Source organism: Cygnus olor, chromosome 3 (assembly GCF_009769625.2).
Source record: "Cygnus olor isolate bCygOlo1 chromosome 3, bCygOlo1.pri.v2, whole genome shotgun sequence".
In the NCBI taxonomy this organism is placed as follows: Eukaryota; Metazoa; Chordata; class Aves; order Anseriformes; family Anatidae; genus Cygnus; species Cygnus olor.
The window spans coordinates 42,337,651-42,363,295 of NC_049171.1; the positions used below are offsets into that span (position 1 = coordinate 42,337,651).

Consider the following 25,645-nt stretch of genomic DNA (forward strand, 5'->3'; position numbering starts at 1 on the left):
TCCGCCAATGGCACACACCTAAGCCCGCCAGAGTCTCGATTTATAGCCTAGTAGTTCCAGGTTTAGTAGCACATCCTGGTGTCTTCTACGACTGCGCGGCCTGTTGCTAGGGGGTCTTCATCAGTCCTCTGGTGGTCGTGGGGATGAAGATCGTCGTCTTCCTCTGTGTTGGGGTCATGTCTTTACTGCGGTATGTGTGTTCCCATGCAAGGAGGAATGCCATTTTGCCCTTATTTGGAGCTGGTTTCTATTGCAATTGTTAACAGGAAGTTCCCATACTTGTTTTTTTCCTTCAACAGGATATTAGGGATATAAGCAGTCAACCGTTGAAACCCCCGTATCAGCAACATTTAATGAACAAACAAGGCTTTACCCATTACATTCTATACCTAGTTATCTGAGAGAAGAGGCCACCCCCGAGCTCCCCACACCTTCCTTTCAGGTAGCTGTAGAGAGCAATGAGGTCTCCCCTGAGCCTCCTATTGTCCAGACTAAACAACCTTAGTTCCCTCAGCTGCTCCTCATAGCACTTGTGTTCCAGGCCCTTCACCAGCGGGAGTGAAGGAGGAGCACAGTCAGCTCTCCCACGTTCTCTGTCGCTACCATTGACAAATCGATGCCACATAAGGGCAGAAGGGGCCCTTAAAATGCGTGGTTGGCCGCTGTTTCAGCAGCCACACAAATTGGGCTCACTGCCTGACGGAGTTGCAACTGAGCAGCTGTACAGGCTGTGTGCCTCACACACCAGTCTGAGCCTCCCCAAATTTTTCAGTAGTGTCGTTCATCTAATTCCATAAACGTTCCCACAAACACCCCAAAACCCTGGCTCGCGCATTAAACCAAGTTTAATTTACACTCTCCGCGCTCAAAAATAAATAAATAAATAAATAAATAAATAAATAAATAAATAATAAATAAATAAATGTAACCCCGCAGACCGGGGGCAGCCGGGCCGGGAGGGGGCGCTGTGGGCGGCCGGCGGGGGGGTGCGTCGAGGAGCTTTGTCCACGCTGGCTGCCCGTAGCTCGCCCCGCTGGGCCGACGTGGAAGGGGAGGGCGGCCATGGCGGCCGCCTGGGAGGAGATCCGGCGCCTGGCCGCCGACTTCCAGCGGGCGCAGTTCGCCGAGGTTGCCCAGAGGTGAGCGGGGCCGCGCCGGTGCCCGCAGCCCGCCGCCGGCAGGGCCCCGAGCCTCGCCCCACGGCCTCCCCCCGGGCCCGGCAGCACGGCGGGGGGGAGGTTTGGGGTGGGGGTGTTGGGGTTCTGGGGGTGGGGGTCCCCAGGGTTGTATTTAGGTCCACGAGAGACACTGAGGCCCAGCCGGTAAACGTCCTCGGGCCCAGCGCTCTGATCCGTCCGCAGTCGTTGGGTAATTGAGATTGTGGCCCAGAACTCGATTATATTAAAAATAAACAAATAAAATAGGAAATAATAAAGAAGTGTATAAGGGTAGTAAACAAAGCCTGTAAGCGCAGCCCTGCCTGCGTTCACAGAAAGGTGCAATCCTACTGCGAAAGGGGCTGACAGCTGTTGGGCAGTGGAAATCACCTCCCAGCAATGACTCGCACACAAAACGCTATGTGGGTGAGTTGTGGGGCATCAGAAAAGTAGGAACACAAAGTGACTGTCATAAAAAGTATTTAATGCAGAGAACAGCAAGTAATCAATTTATTCCCTCTGTTGAGTATTTTTAAAACGCGCATTTGAAGTTAGCGAGTGCTTGGAATAACCGATTGCGCTTTATGCTGTTGATAGGTTGTCAGAACGGAACTGTATAGAAATTGTCACTAAACTGATCGCAGAAAAGCAGTTGGAAGTAGTGCATACACTGGATGGAAAAGAGTATGTCACGCCAGCACAGATTAGTAGGGAGATCCGGGATGAGCTTCATGTTTGTGGTGGTAAGTGTCACATCTGCTTTCCTCTTCTTGGAAGTTAATATTGAAGGCTACAGAACGAATTTGATAGTTTTCTTCAGTACCCATAATGTTTCAAAAAAGCGATCATGCTCCCTCTTGCTTCATCTACATGTGAATTTGTTTGTTTAGTTTTTCATTTCAAATCTGTATTAGGTTTTTAACTAAGCATATCAAGATGTTACTTGATTCTTTTTTGCCTATGTAGAATTTCTGAAGTGGAAATGGTTTACTAACCCACTTGAAGGGAATTTTGCATTTTAGTATCTGGTCCGGATGTTTGCCCAGGACTCAGAATTTCAAAACCATTCTCTGTTCACATCATTAATTGTAATAATAATGTTTTTAAATTACTGTTGCTGATGTTTGACAGTAGCATCATACAAAGGTAAGAAGCTTGACAGCCTCTGTGATTTTTATTTCTGGGGTTTCTGTATTGGATTGTTAGCAAAGCCATAGTGTAGAACAGCATGGGATATCTTGCACTTACCATCAGTGATTTCTGTGATTTGTCAATATTTGAAGCTGAAATTGGTTTAATTGGTCTACAAAGTAGTAAAGTGTTCTGTACACAATGGACTATGCTGTATTTTAAACCTGTTTAAATATGTTTTATATACTAAAAGTATGTTTGTACTTTTTTTTGAAGGTCGAGTAAACATTGTTGACTTGCAACAGGTAACTTTTTAGTAATAGGAAAGTATATTCTTCCTTTTTTATCATGTCTGTTGTAAATGTGGACTTCATCAGTCACACTCATTTTTTAATAGGAGAACAGTTTATGATGAGCTGGTAGCCTTTGTCAGAGTACTGCAGATCATTTAACGCATCCGTTTACTGTTTTATGTAGAGTTCCTTTGTACTTACAGATACTCTGTGATCTGTGAAATCAGCACCAAAATATACAGATTTTTTGTGGACTCCTCCTTTGCAGACTAAGGGGAAAAAAGAATTGTTTCCCATTTAAATCTAAAACTGCAGGAGCATGCATAATTAACTTTGCATGCCTTTTTGGATCTTCCCTCTTCCTACATTAATCTCTTGTCTCCACTAACCTTTATCCTCCAGTAGTCTTCCTCTGTGACTAATTTTCCCTTCTGGCTAGAGAAAAATTACTTAGAATCAGAAAACCTTTCTGAAAGACAATTTAGTATTTTCTATTCATAGCTTTCTGCAATTTTGTATTGCATAGCTTTCTATTAACCTTGTCACAGTTGCAAAGAGTATTTTTGCCCAGTGAAGCTTTATTCCAAATCACAGATTTGCAGTATATGTATGCAATACTAGAAAAAAATAAAAGCAGCTTTCCTTAGGACATAAGAATATTTAAGTATAATAGCTCGATGTTTAAGAATGGTTTTCAATTTAAAATTCTTATAACAGTTTTGGTTTCTGTTTGTTTTTTTTTTTAGATAATAAATGTGGACCTTCTGCACATTGAAAACAGAGCTAATGATATCGTTAAGTCAGACAAAGCTATTCAGCTTGTGCTGGGACAACTTATAAATGAGTGAGTGCTTTCAGGAGCAGCATGTATAACTCAGATCTCTTCTATTTTTTGAAACACAGGCTAACAATGAGAGTCAGCCTTTGTTGTTTCTGAGGCAAAATACATTTTTTCTTGATTGTTATTACAGCTGTTTGGTGATTTGTTTATTTTCAAAATGGCTAGTGAGGCCAGTCTGAAGGTATTCACTGAAGCCATGGGGCAAAGGCATTCTGAATGTCTCTGCCCAGTATTCAGAGGTTTTATTTCTTACTTCTTCATGTCTTTGTGCTCAGGAGACAGATCTCATTTGTTCTGTGGGCTCGCTGTCTGCCTCAGCTGTTGACAAACCCTCTCATTTTCACCCACCTCTTGCTTTACCTCACAATCCTAAAACGTATGAGTTATTTTGTGGCTTTCAACACACCAACAAACACTGAAGTAATACTGTTATGCGGCTGTCTCCATTATTGATTGCATTGCAAGATTTATTCTTGGCAAAGAATGTGTAGTTCCTGGCTCTCTTGAAATAATTAAGACATACTATGTTTACTAAAGCCCTTTTTCTAAGTCTCATTGTCATAAAATGTTTTCCTGTTTCTTCTTTTTTGGCAGATTCATACAAGCAGGTAAATGACAAATTTTAATACTAGCTGCCTTGGTTACAAGGCTTTTAAAAACACATTTTCACTGGCATCTTTCTCTTTTATTCAAGTAAAATAACTTTCAGTTTGTTTTTGAGAATATGCACTAGAACGAGGTATAGTGCCAGGCCAATTAATAATTCAGCAGCGGAAGTGCATGTGGATAACAGGTTGACTTTGAATTTCACATCAACTTCATCTCTTATTTTTTCCCTTCATTTTAAATAAGGAGTTACCTAGACCAATTAGCAGAAGAAATAAATGATAAACTACAGGAAACTGGCCAGGTGACAGTATCCGAACTCTGCAAGGCATATGACCTTCCAGGAGACTTCCTGACACAGGTGATGGAACCCACCAACCTATCAAACGTAGAATCAATTGTGTTCACCTTCTTTTGTCATCTTTGCAATATCCGTGGCTTTAATTGTGACAGGCTGGTCGTCATTCTAAGTAGAAAAGAATTACTATGTAAAGGTTGCAGTGTGACAGCTATTGACAGATTGAGATTGATGTTTGCCTTTTCAGTATTGGGCAACATTTCTTCAGGGTCTTTTTGAGTGTTAGGAACAGAAGGATGTGTTAGACTAGTGGAAGATCTGAAAATTTCACTGTTTGACATATTAGAGAGATGTAAGGGTAACTTCATCAGTCTCATTACCTAGTCAGGAGGCAGAAATACAATGGTAGAGACTTTTCAGTTTATTCAAGAAAGGTAAAATAAATGTAGTTTTTTGAATCTGAAGTCAGACATTCACAAAAACTATTTACTTCTTTAAATGACTATCTTAAGTGCTTAAAAGGATTAGGGAGAATCGGGGACTTTCAGTCAAGGTTGGATATTTTTTGGAAGATGCTTTTTTCAAAGGGTAGTTCTGTGGCGTGTTAAGTGAGCAGTCATATTAATTACAACTTGCTGGCTCTTAATTTGTGAACAGAATTCCTCTAATGTTTGTTAGATGGCTAGCTTCTACAAAAAACATTTCTAAAAATTATTGTATGGTTTCTCCTTCTTTCTTGGGCAATGCTGAAGACTTAGTTCACTTTGCACATTTATGAAAACCTCTTTTGTGTTTATTGTTGCTAATTTACTTCTTGACTGTTTGAAAAAATGGTTAGTGAATTTCTCTGCCTCTAGTTCATACAAAATAAATAGAAAGGTTAAAACTTAGTTTTGATTGTGTATCTCCAAACTACATGGATTTCTTTTGCAAAGTTTTCTGTCAACATTGGATACATACATAGTAATCCCTTTAAGACAGACAGAAGAGAACATTATTAGGAAAGCTGAATTCCCTGATTTGAAGTGTGGGCTACAATGGCATCAACATACATATAGTTAGACACATTCTCAATATATCTAATAATTTCCAATTGTAGTCCTCCTTTTGGAATATTTTGCCTTTTTCAGCAAAACTATCTGGCTTATCTGTTAATACAGATTTTTGAATTCGTTTTTGTTTAACGTTGCTTATCTGCAATTTTAGCAGTCATCCCTGCTTCTGTTTACAGGCATTATCCAGGCGTTTGGGTAGAATTATTCACGGACGACTAGACCAGGAAAACCGTGGGGTGATTTTCACAGAAGCCTATGTTTCCCGGCATCGAGCACGCATTCGTGGTCTCTTCAGTGCAATTACTCGGTAAATTGCTGCACCTGCAACCGCATATTAAAACTTTTTTTTTCCATAGTTCTTTACAAACCAAATTCACTTGAGACTGAAGAAGAAAAGAAACTCATGGATAGCTTTCTTTAGGTATAGTTCAGTTCTGGGAGAGCAAGGAAAGTATAACTGAGACACATTTACATTTTTTGACTGAAGGTGTGGATCAGTGGGGTTTTTTTGTTTGTTTGGAGAATATATATCCTTACTGTCGTTCCCCGACTCCCCAGTCAGTTTTGTATTAACGTCTACCCAGTACACATTCCTATAGGAAATGTTTCTTAATAGATCAAAAATCTTGTGTGTCAACTTGCATGAAGGAAAAAATGTCACTTATGGTAATTACCATAGCTCTGTTATATCTTATAATTTCATAGTAATTTACAATTAAAACCTTGTAACCTGTGTTAATTGTCAGTGTAGCAGAGTGGGGCAAAGATACTACATAGTTTTGTCCATCTGGAATAACCTCTTGTTTCTAGATTCTCCACATCCATTTCAGGTCATTTAGTCACATTGTTTTGTTTTTCTTTTTTCTAAGGCCTACACCTATAAGTAACTTGATCACTCGGTATGGATTTCAAGAACATTTACTTTACTGTGAGTTTCGTTCAGACTGTTTTGTATTTTCGTTAGTTAATTCGTAGATTCTTCATTACCAGAAGTGCACTTTCAAAGAAGCATTTTAGTATATACCACTAATTCTGGAGTAAAGAACAGTATGCTTCTCTCTAGTATAAAAAGCGTTAAACATTTTGTGCTATCTGTAACTGAAGAGATGTTCTCTGTATCTAAAGCAATGAAAGCATATAGTAATGAAATGCCTCTGGGGGCAGGATGATGCAAGAAGTACAGTACTCGTTTTGTCGTCTGTTCCGTTATTTGCCCTTAGATACTGGCAATTTTATCAGTGAAGCACACAAAAGGGGACAGATTTTATGTATCCAAACAGCATTAACTGCTCTGGATTTTATTTATTGACTTTCCTCTCTGATAGCAGAGGCAGAGCTTTTGTTACAGTCATAGTTAAATGTCTTTATATGCTGAGAGATAAAGCACTCTTAAACTGTTTACCTTTATTTTCTGCAGCTCTTTAAATAGAAATTCATAAAGATTTCCTATCCAACTGCTGAAACTTGTAGGCAGTACTTAATTGTTTCTCACTTCTAATATTTCAGCTTTTCTTTGACCACCAGGAATCCCCTCCATCTGTTCAAGATGATGCTTCAAGCATCATTAGTCTTGTGTGTTGGCTGACCAAGTGTTGCAGCTGTTCAGAATCCTTTAATGGTTTTCCATCTCTTCTCATGAAAGTTAATCTCTCTCTTCTGTTTGAGTCTTTTTGCCTTCGGGGCATTGCATGCTTGAGCTCCACAGGAAAATCTCTGCTTACCTTCTTGCTTTGTTACAAGCTTCTTCATTACAAATGAAAATCTTAGCAGTTAAATCAAATCATATAAATACCCTGCTCTCATATAATCAATTTAAGGTTTCGTTTTTTCTAGGAATGTGCTGCCCAACTGTTTGTAGGTTAAAAGGGAAATCTGCTAAACTGCATTATAGCAATGTTTCAGCAGGCAACAAATTTCAGTATACAGTTAGCCTTTTTACAGGCTCTGCAAGTACATGATTATGTATTGCTCATGTACGATGTTAATTTGAATTGAAGTTTGAGTGTTTTCGTGTCACCAACAATCAGCACAGTTGCTAAGTGTGTTTCTAGTACTGTCTCTTTTTTTTTAATGAGTTAGTTCATCTTTTTATTTACTTCTTACTGTATTTCATTACCTCTGATGTTTCATAAGTTTCAAAGAACTTTTTATTTATTGCCAGAGCTCATTTGATCCATTTTTCAGAGATAACGTTTCAGTTCATAGAATCATAAAATGGTTTGGATTAGAAGAGACCTTAATGATCATCTAATTCTACCCACCCCTGCCGTGAGCAGGGAACCCCCTTGCCGCAGACAGGGAAAATAATTGATAATTATTGATAATATTAAAATAATCAATAGAACTCAGTAATGTTTCACTAGAACTTTCCACAAATGTTGGAAACTTGAAAATATCTTTTCAATGACTTTATTTATACTCTGTCTTTTATGTTTGTCGTTATTAGCAATGTGTTTTAAAGTAGCAGTTGTGAGTTTTGCCTCTTCCAGACAAAACTGCTGCAGAACTTAGCAGTTGATTTATTTTATTTTTTAATATACCTAGTGACTTATGTTCTGCTTTTCCCTTTTCATAAGAGGCAGATCATACATTCCCATGTGCCTTTAACGGAATGAAAATGCCATAGTTAGCATGAAGAAAGGTTTAGTACTTTGGTTCTACCAAATACCAGTACATTCTTTGTAAGCAATATTTGTTCGTTACAAGGAGTTTATTACTGGCAACATTGTGAACATTGTAAACCATAAAGATGGTAAAATTGTAAAATTACTCATTGTAAACTGTATGATAGGTGCTAACATTTATGCATTTTTGATAGCAATTTTTCATGTCTTTTTAGTATGTTCAGATCTATTTTCCATATTGTCTAACATGCAAACAGTGAATGCAAAGAGAACACTAGTAATAAAATACTCTTATATTGTATTGTCTGCCCAGAGAACAAGCCTTTTATGACTGCGTTTCTTAAATTAAAGGCTGAAACTGTCCAGACCTATGTTGAATAAAGAGACTTTTGATCCTGCCGTAGTGGTTCACTCTTTCAGAACATTGTATGATTTTGTGAGCTTTTATCAAGACATTCTTAGAAGCATTAAAAATAATGGATAGAACTTGGTAATGTTTCATTAGAACAAGCACTTGTAGTTTGGTCTCTAGTTTCTTTCAATTAATAGTAAAAAGAAAAACAACCAATTAAGGGGAAAAGAAGAAACAAAACGGGGAAAATAATTACTATGTTTAGATTAATGGATACATCAAAATGGAAAATGTTGCTTCACTTGTTTTTCTTCCTTTTAGCTGTGCTAGAAGAACTTGTTAACACTGGTCGTCTAAAAGGCACTGTGGTTGGTGGGAAACAGGATAAGGCTGTGTTTGTTCCAGACATCTATGCCAGAACACAAAGCAACTGGGTGGATTCCTTTTTCAAGCAGAATGGTTACTTAGGTAATTAATCTTCTTTCTCTTGGATAAAATATCTTTCTAAAGTTAGTATAGGTGTTTAGTCTTACTCTAATATAGGTACTATCTAGTGTGAAGCCTTGCAAGTATAAGTGGTGATAAGTACAGTTGATACTCCTTTTAAAAGACTGTCTTGCTTATAATTATGTGTTACTTCAGCAGAAGGAACTGTATTTCAGCAGAGAGAACCATACCGCTAAACAGTAACTTTATTTCACACAAATGGTGTTAAAAATGCTACTTCTATTACTGTTCTGGAAACATTTCTTAAATAGACTGCTTATGGTGGACTTTTCAGGTGGTTGTATTTGGCCCACATAGTTGGGAATTTTAGGTCAGGTATCCAGATTGCAAACAAACTTTGACCATTGGTTGTCCTGATAGCCAAGCATGCAGTGCACAGGAAGAACCTTTTCCACAGTAAGATTTGCAGAACTGGAGTTGATAATACTTATGTCCTATTTGAATCCAGATACGTCTATCTGACTTAAAGCTGACTGATGCCTGGTGATGGTATTTTAAAACGGGAGCTGTGGGAAAATGTGGACCTGAATAAAAAGGGGAGTGTACCCTTATGGTCCCAGAGGGCCATTTATTAGTCCTGCATTTTGAAAAATGTCTTGCATTTTGAAAAGGCTCAACATACTTTTCTACATACTGTAGTACTTTTAAGTGTTTCCGTAATACTGCTCAACTAATAGAGTATCCATCAAAGTCTTTGAATGTTTTTAGAACATCTAAGTTTAAACTGCCAAATGCTTTAAATGCTTTGCTTGTGAGGCACTGAACAATTCTACGAGTATATTGGGTTAATTTTAGAAAACATAAGATTTTGACATTTTACATATTGTAAATATTGTTAATGCTATGTTAGAATAATTTGGGAAGATGTCATTGGAAAGATAAATTTAATGGTGTAAGAATCTGAAAAAAGCATTTTTTCCAAAACTTGGACTGAAGTCATGTCCATGGTTTATTCTTCATATTTCTATCGACTGCGTTTAGCTGTAGCTTGTATTGAAGCAAGTTTTAGGTCAGCATCAGCTTGAAGTTGCACTTATGCATATAGAAACTATACGTAATTCTTTTTTTCCTGCTTTTCTAGAAAATTGCTACATAAATCTTGTAAGTAGCATGAATAGCATAAGAAGATATTTAAATTTAACACATTTCTAACTGTTTTATAGAATTTGATGCGTTATACAGACTTGGAATCCCTGACCCAGCAGGCTACATTAAAAAAAGATACAAGTCCGCAAAACTCTTATTTCTGAGAACAGCTTGTGTTGGTCAAGAAATTGTGGATCAGGTTGAAGCTTCCGTAGAAGAAGCCATCAGTTCTGGAACCTGGATAGATGTAGCAGTAAGTGATCCTTTCTGTTGTTGTCGTTGGATTTATCTGCTTTGTCTTATTTTTGTGTCAGATGATATTTTATTAAAGCTACATGTATGTTTAATGTAAATCCCATGTTGTCAAACAAAAATAATCAGACAAAATGTCATAACAAATAAAAAAAACTTTATTTTCCTTTACATTGGTCTGAACAAAAGCAAAGGAAGGCCGTGTCAGTATTCACTTGATAGACACCTAAGACTAACTTTTCATTTTAAATTTAATGCTAATGTTTTTTGCTAGAGAACAATATATCTTTTTTGGTATTCTTTTGGAAAAAGCCTTAAACTGAAGTCTTATGTAAATTTCAGTAAGTTTATGTAAGTGTTCAGTAAGGAATATTAGCCATTTTGTCCTAGGTAAATCCTTATTTTAGGCCTTAGACTATCACTTTGAGCTGCATTTTGAAGAAATTGGTATGCTTTTTCCCAGATGTAGCAGTGGTGTTTTTGGGATGTTAGGAGACTTAAAATAGTGTTTACTCTTAAATTACTAGTTTAATTTTATAAGTGAAATATATTTTAAGTAGCTAACAGCAAATCTGTGAGTCCTATTTATCCGTACACATGTATGTCTGTCCATTCTAGAATACGCTATTGTATGTAAATGACTTTGATGTTCTTTACCCTAGACTCTTCTGCCAAGTTCATTGTCGGTAGAAGATTCTGGAATTTTGCTTCAACAAGTGATGAGATCTCTGAACAAAAACTCTTCAGGTTTAGTCTTCAGTGACACCATTGTGGTCAGTGAGAAATTTCTAAGCAGCTGTACTGATCTATTTTCTGATATGATGAAACAGAAGGCTGAAAAGGTACAGTTTTTCATTGGTCAAGATGCTACGTTGAGTTTTGGACATAGTTTGATTGTCTTTCTGTTTGCTGTTACCATCTTTTTACTTCTCATCTGAAATACAGCTTAAGAAGACAAGCAAAAAATTAGGAAAGAATTTGCATATGCAGTTGGTGCAGTTTAGTGTATATCCAGTTTTGCTCACGGAACACCATCACAGTAACAGTATGATCAGATACTGAGTTTGGAGAGAAGACTAAACGTGTCTTCATGTGTTGCTCTTGGAAAGCATCATGTTAGATTAGTATACTTTGAAATTGCTAAATGGCTTAAACATTCCTGTATGCATCTTTTGTTGCTGTCTGTATCTTTCCTATTAAGTTCATGTTCTTCATTGTAGGAAATGAAAAATAACCCTGTTCATTTAATCACTGAAGAAGATTTAAAACAGGCTTCTGTTTTAGAAAATTCAAATGCTAATAAAAAAGACAAAAAAGATGAAAGAAGAAAGAAGGCAACAGGTAAAACATCAATGTTTTGCTTATGCAAAAAAAAAATGTTTAGCTTTAGAAATACTTAAATATGAAGTTATTCTGTTTTGTAGTCCATTAGTTTCCTCCAGTCCTTTGCTGAAGATATTTAGTAAACAATCCAACCACTTGTCATGATTATACTGTAGTTGTGAATGTATCTGAGCTATGTACATGAGAACTCATTTCAGATTCAAAGTACAGATGAAGTACCATAAAGAAATCCTGAGTTAGTCCAGTAGTACAAAGCACATGGCTCTAGAAATGGAATCCGTGTTCATTTATTTGTGTATATGGTATATTCACATAAGAATGAGTTGTGTGTGAGGTCTTGTAGAACCAGCTCAGATACATCTGTACCACTTTTTGCTACGCAGTGCAGATATGCTCTTACTCTCTACACTTTCAGAGATCCAAAAAAATTAAAATATTTCTTAATAGTCTTCAGAAATTACTTCCAAAATCGCTCAGTCTAACTTCAGAAATGAGATACTAAGGTGTTTTTTTTTTTTTTTGAGAGAGAATATTATGCTTCTTTTTTGAGAATCCCATGCCAATAATTTTATGTTTGCATACATAACAGTCATTTGGAGTTTCACACAATTTACTTTATGGTATATTGTGTGTTAAATTAATTCCATGCTTTACTCCACTTGTCTGGTGGCTGTTTGGAATAAATTTTAATTTGAGGGAGAATAAAAATATGTAGTTTTAAAAACCCTTTGAAATCTTTCTAGTTTTTAAAACATTTTTCGGACTAAACACTGTATTTTCAGTTCCAGAGACTTTACATGACTCTTGTGTTGCCACGGCACAGCTGAGCAATCGATGTTGAACCCACATGCAGAGTTTTATGTGCTATTGAAAGCAACAGAATTAGAGCACTGATGCATCTAGCTTAATTGAATATACTCATCTGAAAAATAAAATATAAGATTCTACTCTTAAAAAGGCCATGACTGAGTTGGCATGGAAACTAAACTTACTCTTGCCACAAGAGACAGCAGATTTTTCTAGGCCATAGCTGAAGTAGAGAAGCTTGAACTTTAATTGAACTGTCATAAATAGAATGACTTCAGTTTCCAGCCTTCTGAGGATTAAAGTCTCTACTGAGCAGGTACCGTTTGGAGTTTTGTTCATATCCACAGATAACATATGCTGCACAATAAGCAAGACTACCTTGAAGTGTTTTTCTATTGATTGTTATGTGTGTTACCTCACAACATTCAAAATCATGGTTTAAGGATTAGGTGTTGCTGCATAATGGCAAAATGTGGCTGATGTCACATTGCCTTAACGTCTTGTCTGTGCAGGTATGTCTGCTGTGCAAGTGGAACCTGGCATGGCCTAAGTGTTAACGCCACTGGTACAAATATGGATTCTGCCATGTACTTAGTGATTTCAAGATAAATTGTCAGTTGTCCGCTTATAATGCTGTTTATAGCAGTCTCTTACAAATAAGTATATATGGACACTGCAGAAATGATCCTTCCTGTAGGTTACAGTCCATCCTGTTGTCAGAAACTATGACTTCTTTTCCAGTTGTAGTCTCACTTTCTTCATTGCTCTCTGAATGAGATCCTGACTATGGATTGTGGCTTTTTAGTGTGGCTATTCAAGTGAAATGCAGGATGAAAGTAGCTTGCTTTCAAAATAACTAATACATTGCACACTTGACAAACAGTTTGTATCTGCTCAGCTGAATGCAGTCACATTTTAAATAAGTTTGTGAAAAACATCAACTCTTGTTTTATGGAGAGGTCAGAAACTCAGAAGGTCTCACAATGTGCTGCTAGATGCTACTGGACAAGTTTGTTGTTCCTGTAAAGTAATGCTATGCAGTTAGCTTTCTAAGTAGTAGCATCTTGCCCTTGTGTTTCCTTTTCTCAAATGGTGGTAGTACTGTTAGGTAACATAGTAACTTGAAACCTTGGACCTTATATTTAACTGGAAAAATAATTACTTTCTTAAGACTTAGTGCATGCATAGAACTAATTATTCTGGAGTTTAAAGTCAAAAAACAAGGGAACGAGCAATAAAAAAGGGAGCAAACAGCTAAGCAACTTACACTGTGCAGAGGGAATTTTTGTACGTTGAGATGCTATCTGCAGTGTAAATACGTGGGTTACAGCACCTATGAACTAAGTAATTTGTTGTTTGTCGGTACTGGATCATCTCATTGCTTCACAGTGAAGCAATGGAACAGTTGAACAAAAATTAGTGTTCTAGTTAATTGAATGCACATTTTCAAGAATATTTTGGATAAATGCTTACTATGGAGGATTATTTCTCTTAAAGTCAACAAAGTTGCATTATCTGGAATATTTTTGAGTAACTTGGTTATTCAGCATCGCTGAACAAAATGCCAAATGTTTACTAAAATGCTATTTTCAGCCAATAGAAAATCTCCCATTACAAAATTGAAATTAGTATTTCATCTGTTTTCATCTGGAAAAAGACATTATTGTGTTGTTTGTTTGTTTTTTTAATAGCATACATGGTTAGTATTTGTGTCTATTTGTAACACTGGCTTAAATGAAGCTTTCACTCAGTATGCTTTTCTTTTTCTTAAGAATGAAACTTATGACACTAGTATTCTGGAATATGTATTGTAGGTTACCTTTCAAGTCAGGTTGACTTTTCATTTTTTTTTAATTTAACTTCTAACAAGTACTGCAGATAAATTACTGTAATATTGTGAACTTTTAAGTGCTAGAACTGTGAACTAAGCAAGTAATTCTCCACCAGAGGGCAGTGGAAGTGTGAGAGGAGGAGGAGGTGGTAATGCTAGAGAAATCAAGATTAAGAAAACCAAGAAGAAAGGAAGGAAGGATGCTGACAGTGATGAAGAGTCACAAACAACTAGCACAGGTACGTCATTTTATTTTGGGCACTGTCTATTCATAGAGACATGTTTATATCACTTGCTTTTCATCATCTTTGATTTCCACACTATGTTGGTAAGGTCAGGTAAAATATCAAAGAATATGAGAATACTATTCAGTTAGAATTATATCAATGGATGTAATACTGCTATTTACGTGAAATGGACATATTCACTGAATAGTATAACTTAGTCTTTGAAAAAGAAACCGAAGTAATGGAAGATAAAGCAGATAATTTTAAATTTTGATTTTATGTAGGAAATGGTTTGGATTTCAGGATGATATTAATGTATATAAATACCTAAAGGGAGGGTGCAATTAAGACAGAACCAGGCTTTTCTAAGTGGTGCTCAGTGCCAGGACAAGAGGCAGTGAGAACCAACTGGAACACAACATGTTTCATCTGTTCAGTAAACGCTCTTTACTGTACAGATGATGAAGTGCTGGCACAGGTTGCCTAGAGAGGTTGTGGAGTGTCCTTCCATGGAGATACTCAAAAGCCATTGGGACATGGTACTAGGAAAGCAGCTCTGAGTGGCCCTGCATGAGCTGAGGGGTTGGACCAGATGACCCTCCAGAGATCCCTTCCAACCTCAACCATGCTGTGATTCTGTGATAGGGATATTGTAGTTGGTTTCTTAACCCATGCTGAATTATGATAAATAAAGTAGTTCTCATCCAGTTCCAAAGCTTGGTTAACTTAAATAAATCATAGCATTGAAACGGTACTTAAACATTAGTCCTCATAAGCATAAAAATACAGTTTTAATATTTTTAAATAAGATTCATCTTGTGTTAATGAGATTTCTACATCTGAGCTAGTTACCTTTGTAAGCCTACATTTTAGTGGCAGAAAGTAGGTATTTTGAAGGCCCATCAGTCTGACTGGTTTTAGATGTGTATTATAGGAGGAGTTTGAATCACTCCCTACTGGTGCCCATTTCTCCTTGCCGATTGTTAGGAGAAGGAGCATGGAGGCTTCCTCATAAGCAGATGCCTACGTGGTTAGACTTTTATTAAACAGTGGCTGTAAATGAAACAGTGATAATTATGTATTACTTATTTAATTCAAGTACCAGATGTGTGCTTCCATTTTATATGTAGTATCTAGACTTCTAATAGTGACTGCAAAACACTTTTAAACATATTTGAAGTTTTGAGGCACAGCATCTTAATTTTGGGTGATACCACTCTCATAGTTTCCTGTAATTCACATATAAATGAAGTTATTTTTCCAGATTGATGAGTTACTGAGTAACACAGTGTCAAATCAGCCTTTTTTTGTGTGTGACCTTTCATGTTTTACAGTTGTTGCTAGTTTTGCTGTGTTGTAATAAATAGACTGAATTAAATAGTGTGTGATGAATGCTGTTTGATTAACTTCATTTGTGAGTTACTTCTTTTACAGGAGAGAAAAAAAATACTCAGTCGTCATATTCGTGAACTAAAATCCCAAGATAAATTCAGATGTAACTATTCAAATATAAATAACACCCTTCCAAAAACTGGTCTAAGTCTCCTTTCCATCTGTTTTATATAGTCTTGTATGTTCTTCACTGCTACTGTAGCACAATTGGGAGAATCATTGATTTCCTTTCATTCAGTTACCTTATGTGCAGAATAACCCTATTTTATCTTGCAGCTGGAATATGTAATGCCTGTGCTTTTCCAGTTCCCCGTCATCATCCTGATCTCATTCTTATATGTAAAAACTAACATCTGCAGCATGCAGATGAACCTAATATATTGCCCCCCAAAAAAATACAGATGCAATAATTTATATGCATTTACAAGCAGCATAGAAAGTGGTCTTAATACCAGAAAATACCAGAATTTCTAGTCTGGTTTAATTTTCTTGCTATATCCCGTCTGAAATTTTATGTAATCCTGAACTATAACCTCAAGTTGAGGATACTCTCTGTTATATGATTGTCTACATTACTAACTGGGTTTAAAAAAATATCTTGTGAAATGCCTCAAGTAATAATGTTCTATTCAGTTTTGACATTTAAAAAAAATCTGTTTGGTCTTGGTGACGTCATCCTTCCTGAACTAATATATGGGCCAGGCAGTTTGAAATCTTCTACCAAAATGTTTTTGTGTATTTCTTAAGTTGTCCGTGACAGAAAATAACTGTGATCAAAATGGAGATTTCATCAATTTTTCATATGTACAAAATTTTATTGTCATCTATAGTCATCCTTTTCTTTGCGTTGTTGGTAATGTATTTCTTCTGAGGAGGTTTGAACTTTGAGGTGTTTCAATGTCTCATGCCACAGAGTAACTAAAGCAATGTTAAGTATAAAGTTTTGACAATGAATGTTGTTTATGGCTACTACAGATAGGAATAAGCATCTGGAGTTCCCTTTCATGACCCAAGAGGAAATTCAGGATGTTTTAAAGACCCATATGCAAGACTGCCCTGAGGAGCTTATTACAGAACTTGCTGAACATCTAATAAGGTAACTTCTGTAATTCAAACAGAGTTAGAAAGTCTGTGATTCATTTCAGATGAATCTTCTCTTGATTCTGTTTTCTTGTTAGAAAAAAAAAAACTGATGGAAGTGAATCAATATTCTCTTTCTGTACAGCTCTGTATTATATACTTCCTTTAGTATTAGAAAGCTGTACTGTCACAGTAATGAGAAATAATGCTTCTGCCAAGCTGTAGGAAGTTCTGTGTCCTATGTCAGGAAGAGATTTCAGGGTCACGGTTGCATTTCCACACCCTTACACTGTTCTGTGTTGGGATTTCACCAGTGCCATCTTGTGTACAGCTCTTGTATGTCCCCTGTCCTTTGTGGCACTACTGGCACTTGTGTAACTGGATGGTAAGCTAGGTCAGCAAAGATGAATAATCTATTTTAAAAGATGTTCCATGAGAGAGAGAGAGAGAAGTGTATGTGTTCTGGGCAAAAAGGACATGAGAAGACCGTAAGAGCCCCTTATGGGCTTGCTTTATATCATCATTCTGTGGCTTTTAAGTCCCACTCAGTCTGTCGTGACATAGCTTTCTCTATTGGTATGTTTGGAAAAACCTTCAACATTTTTACACTTTGCTTAATACTCTTTTTTTTTTTTCTCCCTCATCTTCCCTGTTCTAAGACCTCTAACAAAAAGTTATCAAGAAGTTGTGCGTTCCGTTTTTACGTCTTCAACATCTTCCTCTGGAGCTAGCAGAAGACAGACTATGAAGGACTTGCAGGAAGAATTCTCAAACTTGTACAACAACATTCGGTTATTTGAAAAGGGAACAAAGCATTTCACAGGTATAATAAATATATAGTTAAAATGAATGCACTCCTTCAAGGATGTTGAATTTATTCCAGAATCTACATTCAGAGTCAAAGAAGAGCAACAGTTTTAAGAAAATGAAAACTTAGGGATGTATTTATAATGTCTAAAACTGACCTCCTGCAGGAGTGCACTGCTTTGCACACTTACTGAAACACATTCTCTTTATTTCATATCCACAGTCTTTGTTCTGTCCAGGTCACTGTGTATTCTTGTCCTTTCTTCCAAAGTGTTTGTGTCCCTTTTCAGTTTTTATTCTCTCTACTATTTTTTTAACTGACTTCACTCTGTCACCCCTGTAACTAGTGAAAACACTGAATAGCACCTGACTCTTGAGAACTCCCCTCTCAACCTTCTTTTGGTTTGTATTGAAAGTAACCTCTCCTTGTAAGTACATTTTCAAAAAGGTGTAGATTCATTTTGCAGTGGGTTACTCTGTAATGTGTCTTCTTTAGCTACCTATATTTTGTTACAGAAAGGACTTCTGTTACAAGCAAAGACTTGTGGCTTTTTTTTTTTAAATTGGTTGGAAACAGAAGTGCTGAGTTACTAACAGGCCAATCCCTGTTCATATATATATATATATATATATATATATTTGTATATATACATATACATATACAATATATATATGTATGTATGTATAAAATATGTATATATATAATGTGTTTATGTATAATATATGTAAATTAGATGTATGTTATTTTTATGTATGTGTATAGATATAGATATATATATATATATACAGCATTTTCCTAATGCTGTAAATGTTTCCAAGATTCTGTGCTCTGAGTTTTCTTTGAAACTTTCCCTGTGGAAAGCTACAGCAAAAGAAAATATTAATGCACACAAAACAAATAAATGTATTTGTTTTGCATTTGTTTTGTATACTTTGTATTTTTTGTATTTTTTGTATTTTGTATTTTTTTGTTATATTTTTGTTATATTTTTTTGTTTTTTGTATTTTGTTTTGTATACTTGTATTTCAAATGTGTTTTGAAATAAATTTAGTTATTTCCCATTAGCCTTTGTTCTTGTACACTGGTTCTTTTTTTCCTAAAATTCTGCTATTTCAGTCTTATGTCACATGCCTGCTCATGTAACTGCTTGTCTTGTTGACTTTTCTTTTTCATACTTCTACTTGTTGATTGGTAGAATCAACATTGTGTTTGTTCATTAGTAGTTCTTGTTCATACAGATACACCTTTGAAGTACTAACTGTGCATTCAAACGCTCTCACAGACCTGAAAGTCCACATTTTCACTGAGGAATGAGGAACTGTAAATGGGGGAAGATTCTCTTCACGTATCTAGATAACTTTCTTGTACTACTCTGGGTTGATAGAGTCCATGATTTAGGAAGTGTTGTGATAACTCTTCATATGAATCAGCTGTAATAAGTTACTTTCCCACTTTTAATCTTATTTTTTTTTAAACAGATGAAACTCAGACTAACCTTGTCAAGCACCTGTTGAAGACTGTCTGTACAGACATTACAAATCTTATTTTCAACTTCCTAGCATCTGATTCAATGATGACAACAGAAAATTATTCTGCCATCACAAGTGAGGTATGCAGCGATCAGTTCCTTTTTGCCAGTCTCAAGTAGATCAGTGATATTTATTTAATATTTAATTATCTTCTGTTTAAATATGCCTACAGTTAAAATAGTAATTCGTATTGCAGATTGTTTCCAATCTTCTCTCATACAGGTCAGGACCAAGATTTTAGGTAAATTGCCAGAAGACACCAAAGGTCCTTTAACTAAACTGCATACTTCTCTGAATGGCAAGGTAAAGTATTCCAGAATGTTTTGAGCTCAGATTTTCTGTTCTGGTGATACTATGTTAATAAACAGCTGAAAGACATAGTGTAGTACATATGGTGCTGCTGCTTTAAATGCTGAAGGCAAAGTCATCTTTTGAATGTATGTAAGTCAGTGAGAGTAAGTACATTTTCATATCTGTGAATTTTAAGAGGTGAAAAGGTGATCTTACATTATGATACTGATGGTCACCTGGCTGTTTGCTTCCAGATGGACTCTAGTGTATCTTTTATGCATAGATGAGAAAAACAAAAGCTGAATCTGCAGTTTAAAGTGATCGATGTTTCTTGAATTTACTTCCTGAAGCTCCTGATGTTCTCCCATGTATTCTTTAACTAGTATTCCTGAGTACTTAAAATAATAAAATAAAAAACAGATTATGGCAGTCGAAGTATAAAGGAACGCAATTTATTATTTCTTATATGCAAAAGGCCATTCTTAAAGAAGAAAAGTCTATAGAGAACTGTAGAATGAATTCCTTTTTAGTATTTCATTTCTAAGACTAACATTACAATACAGTTTTTGTATTTAAATACATGAACTATTGGAAGATAAACTTAATTTTTATTAAATACTTTTTTTTTTCCTACCATAGTTTATTCCAAGTGTATTCATTGTCATCTGTTTGGGCGATTAATTATGAACAGTAATTAGCTTATTTTGTAACCTGCTAAAACAGATTATTACTTTTTTTTAATAGAGTTTAGAAGATTTCCTTTCATACCTTGATTCTGCAGCAGATATTTGTGATATTATGGTGAAAAAAGGAGACAAAAAGAAAGAAAGGTACCTTAATTTTATTTATTCTGTTTACACTGTGTGAAATGTAGCTTTGTTGATGCACAAGTGTCAGATGGTTAGTTTGGTAGCAGTCACGCAGAATGTGTAAGAGGCAATCTTTCTTTCCAAACTGTTTAACTGTAAAATACAAAGGAAGGCAGCCCTAATTCCGTGGGAGAAGGCAGAGAGGAGAGTTTGTATTTACCTAACATGCTTGGCTGACTGGTTACTACAACATAGCAGTGTAGGTTCACTAGGGAGTTTTTCAAAATCTGAGCTACACCAGGGCTTCTTGTTTGTTCGTTTTTTTTTTTTTTTCATTATTATTATTATTATTATTATTATTTCCTTTCAGTGTGGAGTTTCATATCAAGAACTGGTCGATCAGAGGAGAAAATAGCATTATTAATGTTAGAAGAGCTTTAGAGTCTATTTGGATTATTATGAGACAGAATGGGAAACATATTTTAATCTAATACATTCCTGTTTCTTAGGCAAGTCTTGTTTCAGCATAGACAAGCTCTGATTGAACAGCTAAAAGTAACAGAAGATCCGGCTCTTGTTCTGCACCTGACATCAGTACTGTTATTTCAGTTTTCGACCCACTGTATGCTTCATGCACCAGGGAGATCTGTACCACAGATCATTAATTTCCTAAGCGGCAAGATCCCAGAGGTATTCCTTTCTAGCCTTTTAGCGGGAAAGCACATTTTTTCTATGACTAAACATAAGAGTTGTGCCTCATACTGACTCCTCCTGCTATATAACACTAGCACCTTTGCTTTTCATGTCTAATCTTTATGTGCAGAATATGCAGTTTGTCTGATCTGTGTTTCTATTCAAGCATATCGTTTCAGGAATCTCTTTTCAACATTTTTTAAATAAAATTAAAAATCCATCTGTCATCAGTCTGTTCTGTAGCTTTTGCCTTTGTCTGTAGAGTCAGCTGTCCATTATGGAATGTTATAAATCAATGAAAATTCTTAAAACTCTCTTTTCTCCTACCTAGAGCGTGAATGTTTTTGAACTTTTCTGATTCAGTTTTAGGAAAGATGTACCTCTTCAAAAATAAAAAGTTTCAAATTCTACATCTAATCAGCCAAAAATAATGGTGTTTACTGACTGCATTGCTTTACTGCTTCAGTGGTTAATTGTCCTGTTCCCTCAGCATGGAAATACTTTCATTTTTCTACCTGTTTCATGGAATTTAGGTTAGGTAGCAAAATACCTTGATGGAAATAGATGCGTCACTAACCTCCGTTAGATAAGAATGGAAGAATGTTTATTGTTTTAACATTTATTCTTCAATTAATTAAAAGTTTGTGTATCTTCTCCGTAATGTTGACATTTCTTTTTGTTGTGCTTTTTTTTTTTTCCCTCAGGATCAGCATTCTCTGTTAGTCAAATACCAGGGATTAGTAGTGAAACAATTGATCAGTCAGACTAAGAAGACTGAACAGGGGGACAGTGACAAAACAGAAGAGGACGAAGGAGCAGATGCCATTCGGAAAGAGCTCCAGGAAATCACTACCTCTATCAAAGATCTTGTTCTCAGACCTAGAAAATCGTCTGTAACAGAGGAATAAAATGATTATTGAGTACATCCACATCCGTGATATAGTCAGAATTTATTTTTTTTTTTATCCTGAGGGGAAGGATGGGAGAAAATGCTTGAAAACCTTTTAATATTTGGCTTCTCGCAAATCACAGCCAGGGTACAGAGCTGTTGTGTGATAGTGACAAATAGACTTTTGTTTATGTACTACTGCATCATACCTGTAACACGCATAGTAATGCATTAGATGTAGGTGTGACAGAGTGCAACTGTGGGCACTTTGGGTATGAAAACACTGCTTTTTTAATTGGCGACTTCATATGAGACCTCAAGAAATGGTTATTTTTCATATAACACTATTCTGTTACATGCTTCTAGTTATGCTCTTCTGATTTGGATTTATAGTGATACAAGGATCGCATATAAGTTTATATAAGCGTATGTATCAATCTCAAAGACTAGTTTTGAAATGATAATACTGCTATAAATGGTGTACAAATGAAAAGCCATATTTACTTTTTGATATCAAGCTGGATATTTGCAGCTTCTGTCCACTAAACCGCAAGAGTAAAAACACTGAGTACAAGTTTATATTCCTAAACTTAAGTGACTCAGTATTAATGTGAGTTTCTAAAGGTACTGAAACCTTTCAAAAATCAGCACACCCATACTATTCGTGTATTAACATCCGTAATAGCAGCTCATTTAAAACTTGTAACTGGGACAGAAGAGGCAATAACCTTTTGCACTGATATTTTGAGGGTGGAGAAATAATGTTGCACCTTCTGTATTTAACATACTACATGTTATTTAGTCTTGTTGATTTCTCAGCCCAGTTCCCTTCGCAGTTTGAAGCACATGCTTGCATTCTGGCAGCTGCCTTAAGGGAACTTCTGGTATTCTGTTTACCCTGAGTTCCTTAAAAAAAATTTCAAAGGTAACTTTAAAGATATTTTTACATAAACGTTATGGACTGAAATTTGTTTTTCTAACCTGAAATAGCTAAATATTGTTAAAAGTGTTTCCCTCAAGTGTTTTACCTGCCTTATTTTCACAAGTACTTTATGTATTCAGGAAAGCAGAAAATGTGTACATTAAATAAATTAGAGTTCTGCCACTATTTATGACATAAAACTTGTCATAACACTATGTCAAATTATTTTCTAATTTGTACTTAAAATAAGATCGGTTTCAAACCAGAAATATTTTGGTTGTATCAGATCCTTCTTAGCTTTATATTACTTCAGTAAGACCTATTGGTTTCACGTGTATAATTCCAGGTTTTTGCATAAAATCAAATTTGAGTACTAAGACAAGAAAGCATACTTTTCACTGAAAAAGTTGTTCACCCATACTTTCCAAAATTCTTTGATGATGAAAGAAAGCAAATATATTCTGTGCAAGTCCTACTTTGTTTAAATACTGTGTTTTTCAGCAAAACAAATACCATTCATGTATTCTACATGCTTAATCAAAATTATCTAAAAGCCTGAAATTAGAACAACAAAAAGTTGATGAGGTCACTTATGGAAACTCAGATTAACCAAGGTTGAGTTAATTTTGATAAGGTAAAAATTATAAAAGTACGTTATATTTAATGACATTCACATCATAATTCTGATCTTTTACCCACTGTAAGACAAAAGCAGTGTGCTGGTTGTAAGGCAGAAGCAAAGGTAGTTGTTTCTTTTTCTTTGGATGGAGGCTATCTTAGATGACAATAAAGGACAGTGAGGAATAAGAGAAAAGTAGTGTTCTGGCTGTTTAGCTTTGTTTAAGAAAAAGTTTGCGTACAGTGAATAGGCTTGATTTGTTGTTATTTAGCCAGAATAATTGCAATTTTCCTATACTGAATGTAAACGATTTTATATAACATGGATCTATTTTGTAAATAGTATGCTATATGACATTCTGTATGCAAATATGAAATTATTTTAATAACATTAAATGATGAAGTATTTAAAATGCATTTTGTTGACTTAACCAATGGTTGATGATCTTGCAACTTGCAGCTTTCAAACAGCAGTCAGTTATATGCACTGTTTTATTTAACATGCTGCTTTGAGTGTCCCTGTGTTTTTGTTTGATTCTGTTTTATGCTGGAATAATAACTTATAAAATCTACTAAATCATGCATTAGAGTTGCTATATGGTAGCCATTATTATAAGAATTATAAAAATATGTGTATTCTTCTAAGTAGATGAGAAAAAGCCACTAAAATTCAGAGGTCTTTTATGGTTACTAAGAATTCTAGGACACACAGGTTGGAAAACCTTCCCACAGATACTTCTGTTGTCTCTTAGATATGGAAAACCAGTCTTTAGTTTATGAAGTAGACATATCTTGAAAGAGAGGGAAAAAGAATATTTATAATTTCCTGAATATTATGCTAATTTGTGGGTTTTACCCTCTCCCTATGATAAATTAAAGGTTGGACTTGGTGCTTAGGGACATAGTTTAGTGGGTGACATTGGTAGTAGGGTGATGGTTAGACCAGATGATCTTGGAGGTCTTTTCCAACCTTAATGACTCCATGGTTCTGTGTATGTGAGTGTAAGAGTATTTTTGTCTTAGAGGTTCAGTTCACAAAACAGAAGTGCCTATTGGCATATCTAGGAAAATGGAAGGGGATGCACAATATACAAATCAACACTTACTTTGGCTTTAAGTATTTAGTGTAAGCCTCTTGTGTCCTTCACCTTAAACACCACCATTATAGCTTCTGTGAATACATGTACATACGTACAAACATTTATAAACAGGCTTTTCATAGTCTCATTTGCTGCTCTCAGCAAATTGGAGTAGGTGCATTAACTGTAGGTGGAAAAATATCTTTCTCAGCAGTAGCCTTTCTTTTCCCCATTACTAAGTGGCAAATTGTGACTTTTGTAGCTGGTTATTTCAGGTTATTTCAGGTCTGCTGGAAATAAGTGAACTGGCGCTCTGCTGGAACTCACAGCCTTCTTTCCTGTTCTCTTGGTTTGCAACATCTTTGAAACAAAAATTGGCACAAGTTTCCAAATAATAGTTAATATTTGGGGGTTGTTGTCTGGATTAATGCATGTTAACAGCTTGCTCAGGTAAACTACAGGTTTTTTAGGGTCTTTGAATAAGCTTCTTCTGAAATGCTGCTCTGTGATTTCCCTTTTTTAAATAGCAGTTATATTTCCTTAGGCCAGGAAAATGGAAATTTCTACAGAACTGGGTAGATTTGTTGTTGTTGTTGTTGTCGGAATAGGAAGTTTAGTACTTACACAGAAAACATGAGGGTGGTTGTACTGGGTCAGATCAAATGTCTGTGTACCCAGTATCATTTCTCCAGCGGCGGCCAAAAGGGGTTGCCTAGGGAGGAGTATAAGCATAAGGCATGTAGTGATTTTTCCCTTGGGTATTTCTGGAGCCTCCAAATACATGCTACTCAAATATTTTGAATTATGGTTGTACTTTAAACATAGAAAATGGTAATGATCTGAAGCTTTGGGATTAACAGGATACTTGTGAGAGCAGGATTCCTTCTCTCTGCTGGCCCAAATAATAGCATATTCAGTAAAAGGCAAAGGTGTTTTCTCAGGAAAACAGTAAATAATTTGATAGTGGTTTTTTTTTAGGAATGCTTAAATATTTAAGCAAGGAATTACCTTGTGTTTTTTTTTTTGTTGTTTGTTTTGTTTTTTAAATTGAGATGGGAAGAGCAATTTGATATTTTTAAAGAGAAACATCATTTGGTTTATGAACTCCTAAATCCTCAATGTGA

At 35.8% G+C, this 25,645-nt stretch overlaps 1 protein-coding gene across 1 annotated transcript; it reads left to right on the forward strand.

Annotated features, from left to right (window-relative positions):
- Positions 1–940: 940 nt before the first annotated feature.
- Positions 941–23,859, forward strand: UFL1 (UFM1 specific ligase 1). The gene is made up of 19 exons (XM_040551183.1): positions 941–1,139; positions 1,755–1,900; positions 2,565–2,593; positions 3,328–3,425; positions 4,275–4,389; positions 5,558–5,688; positions 6,251–6,309; positions 8,679–8,825; positions 10,028–10,203; positions 10,865–11,044; positions 11,423–11,543; positions 14,301–14,423; positions 16,779–16,899; positions 17,543–17,706; positions 19,170–19,300; positions 19,443–19,523; positions 20,256–20,341; positions 20,830–21,010; positions 21,718–23,859. Exons 1-19 carry the CDS (start codon positions 1,063–1,065, stop codon positions 21,919–21,921), a joined length of 2,370 nt encoding a protein of 789 aa, XP_040407117.1. The 5' UTR covers positions 941–1,062; the 3' UTR covers positions 21,922–23,859.
- Positions 23,860–25,645: the final 1,786 nt, after the last annotated feature.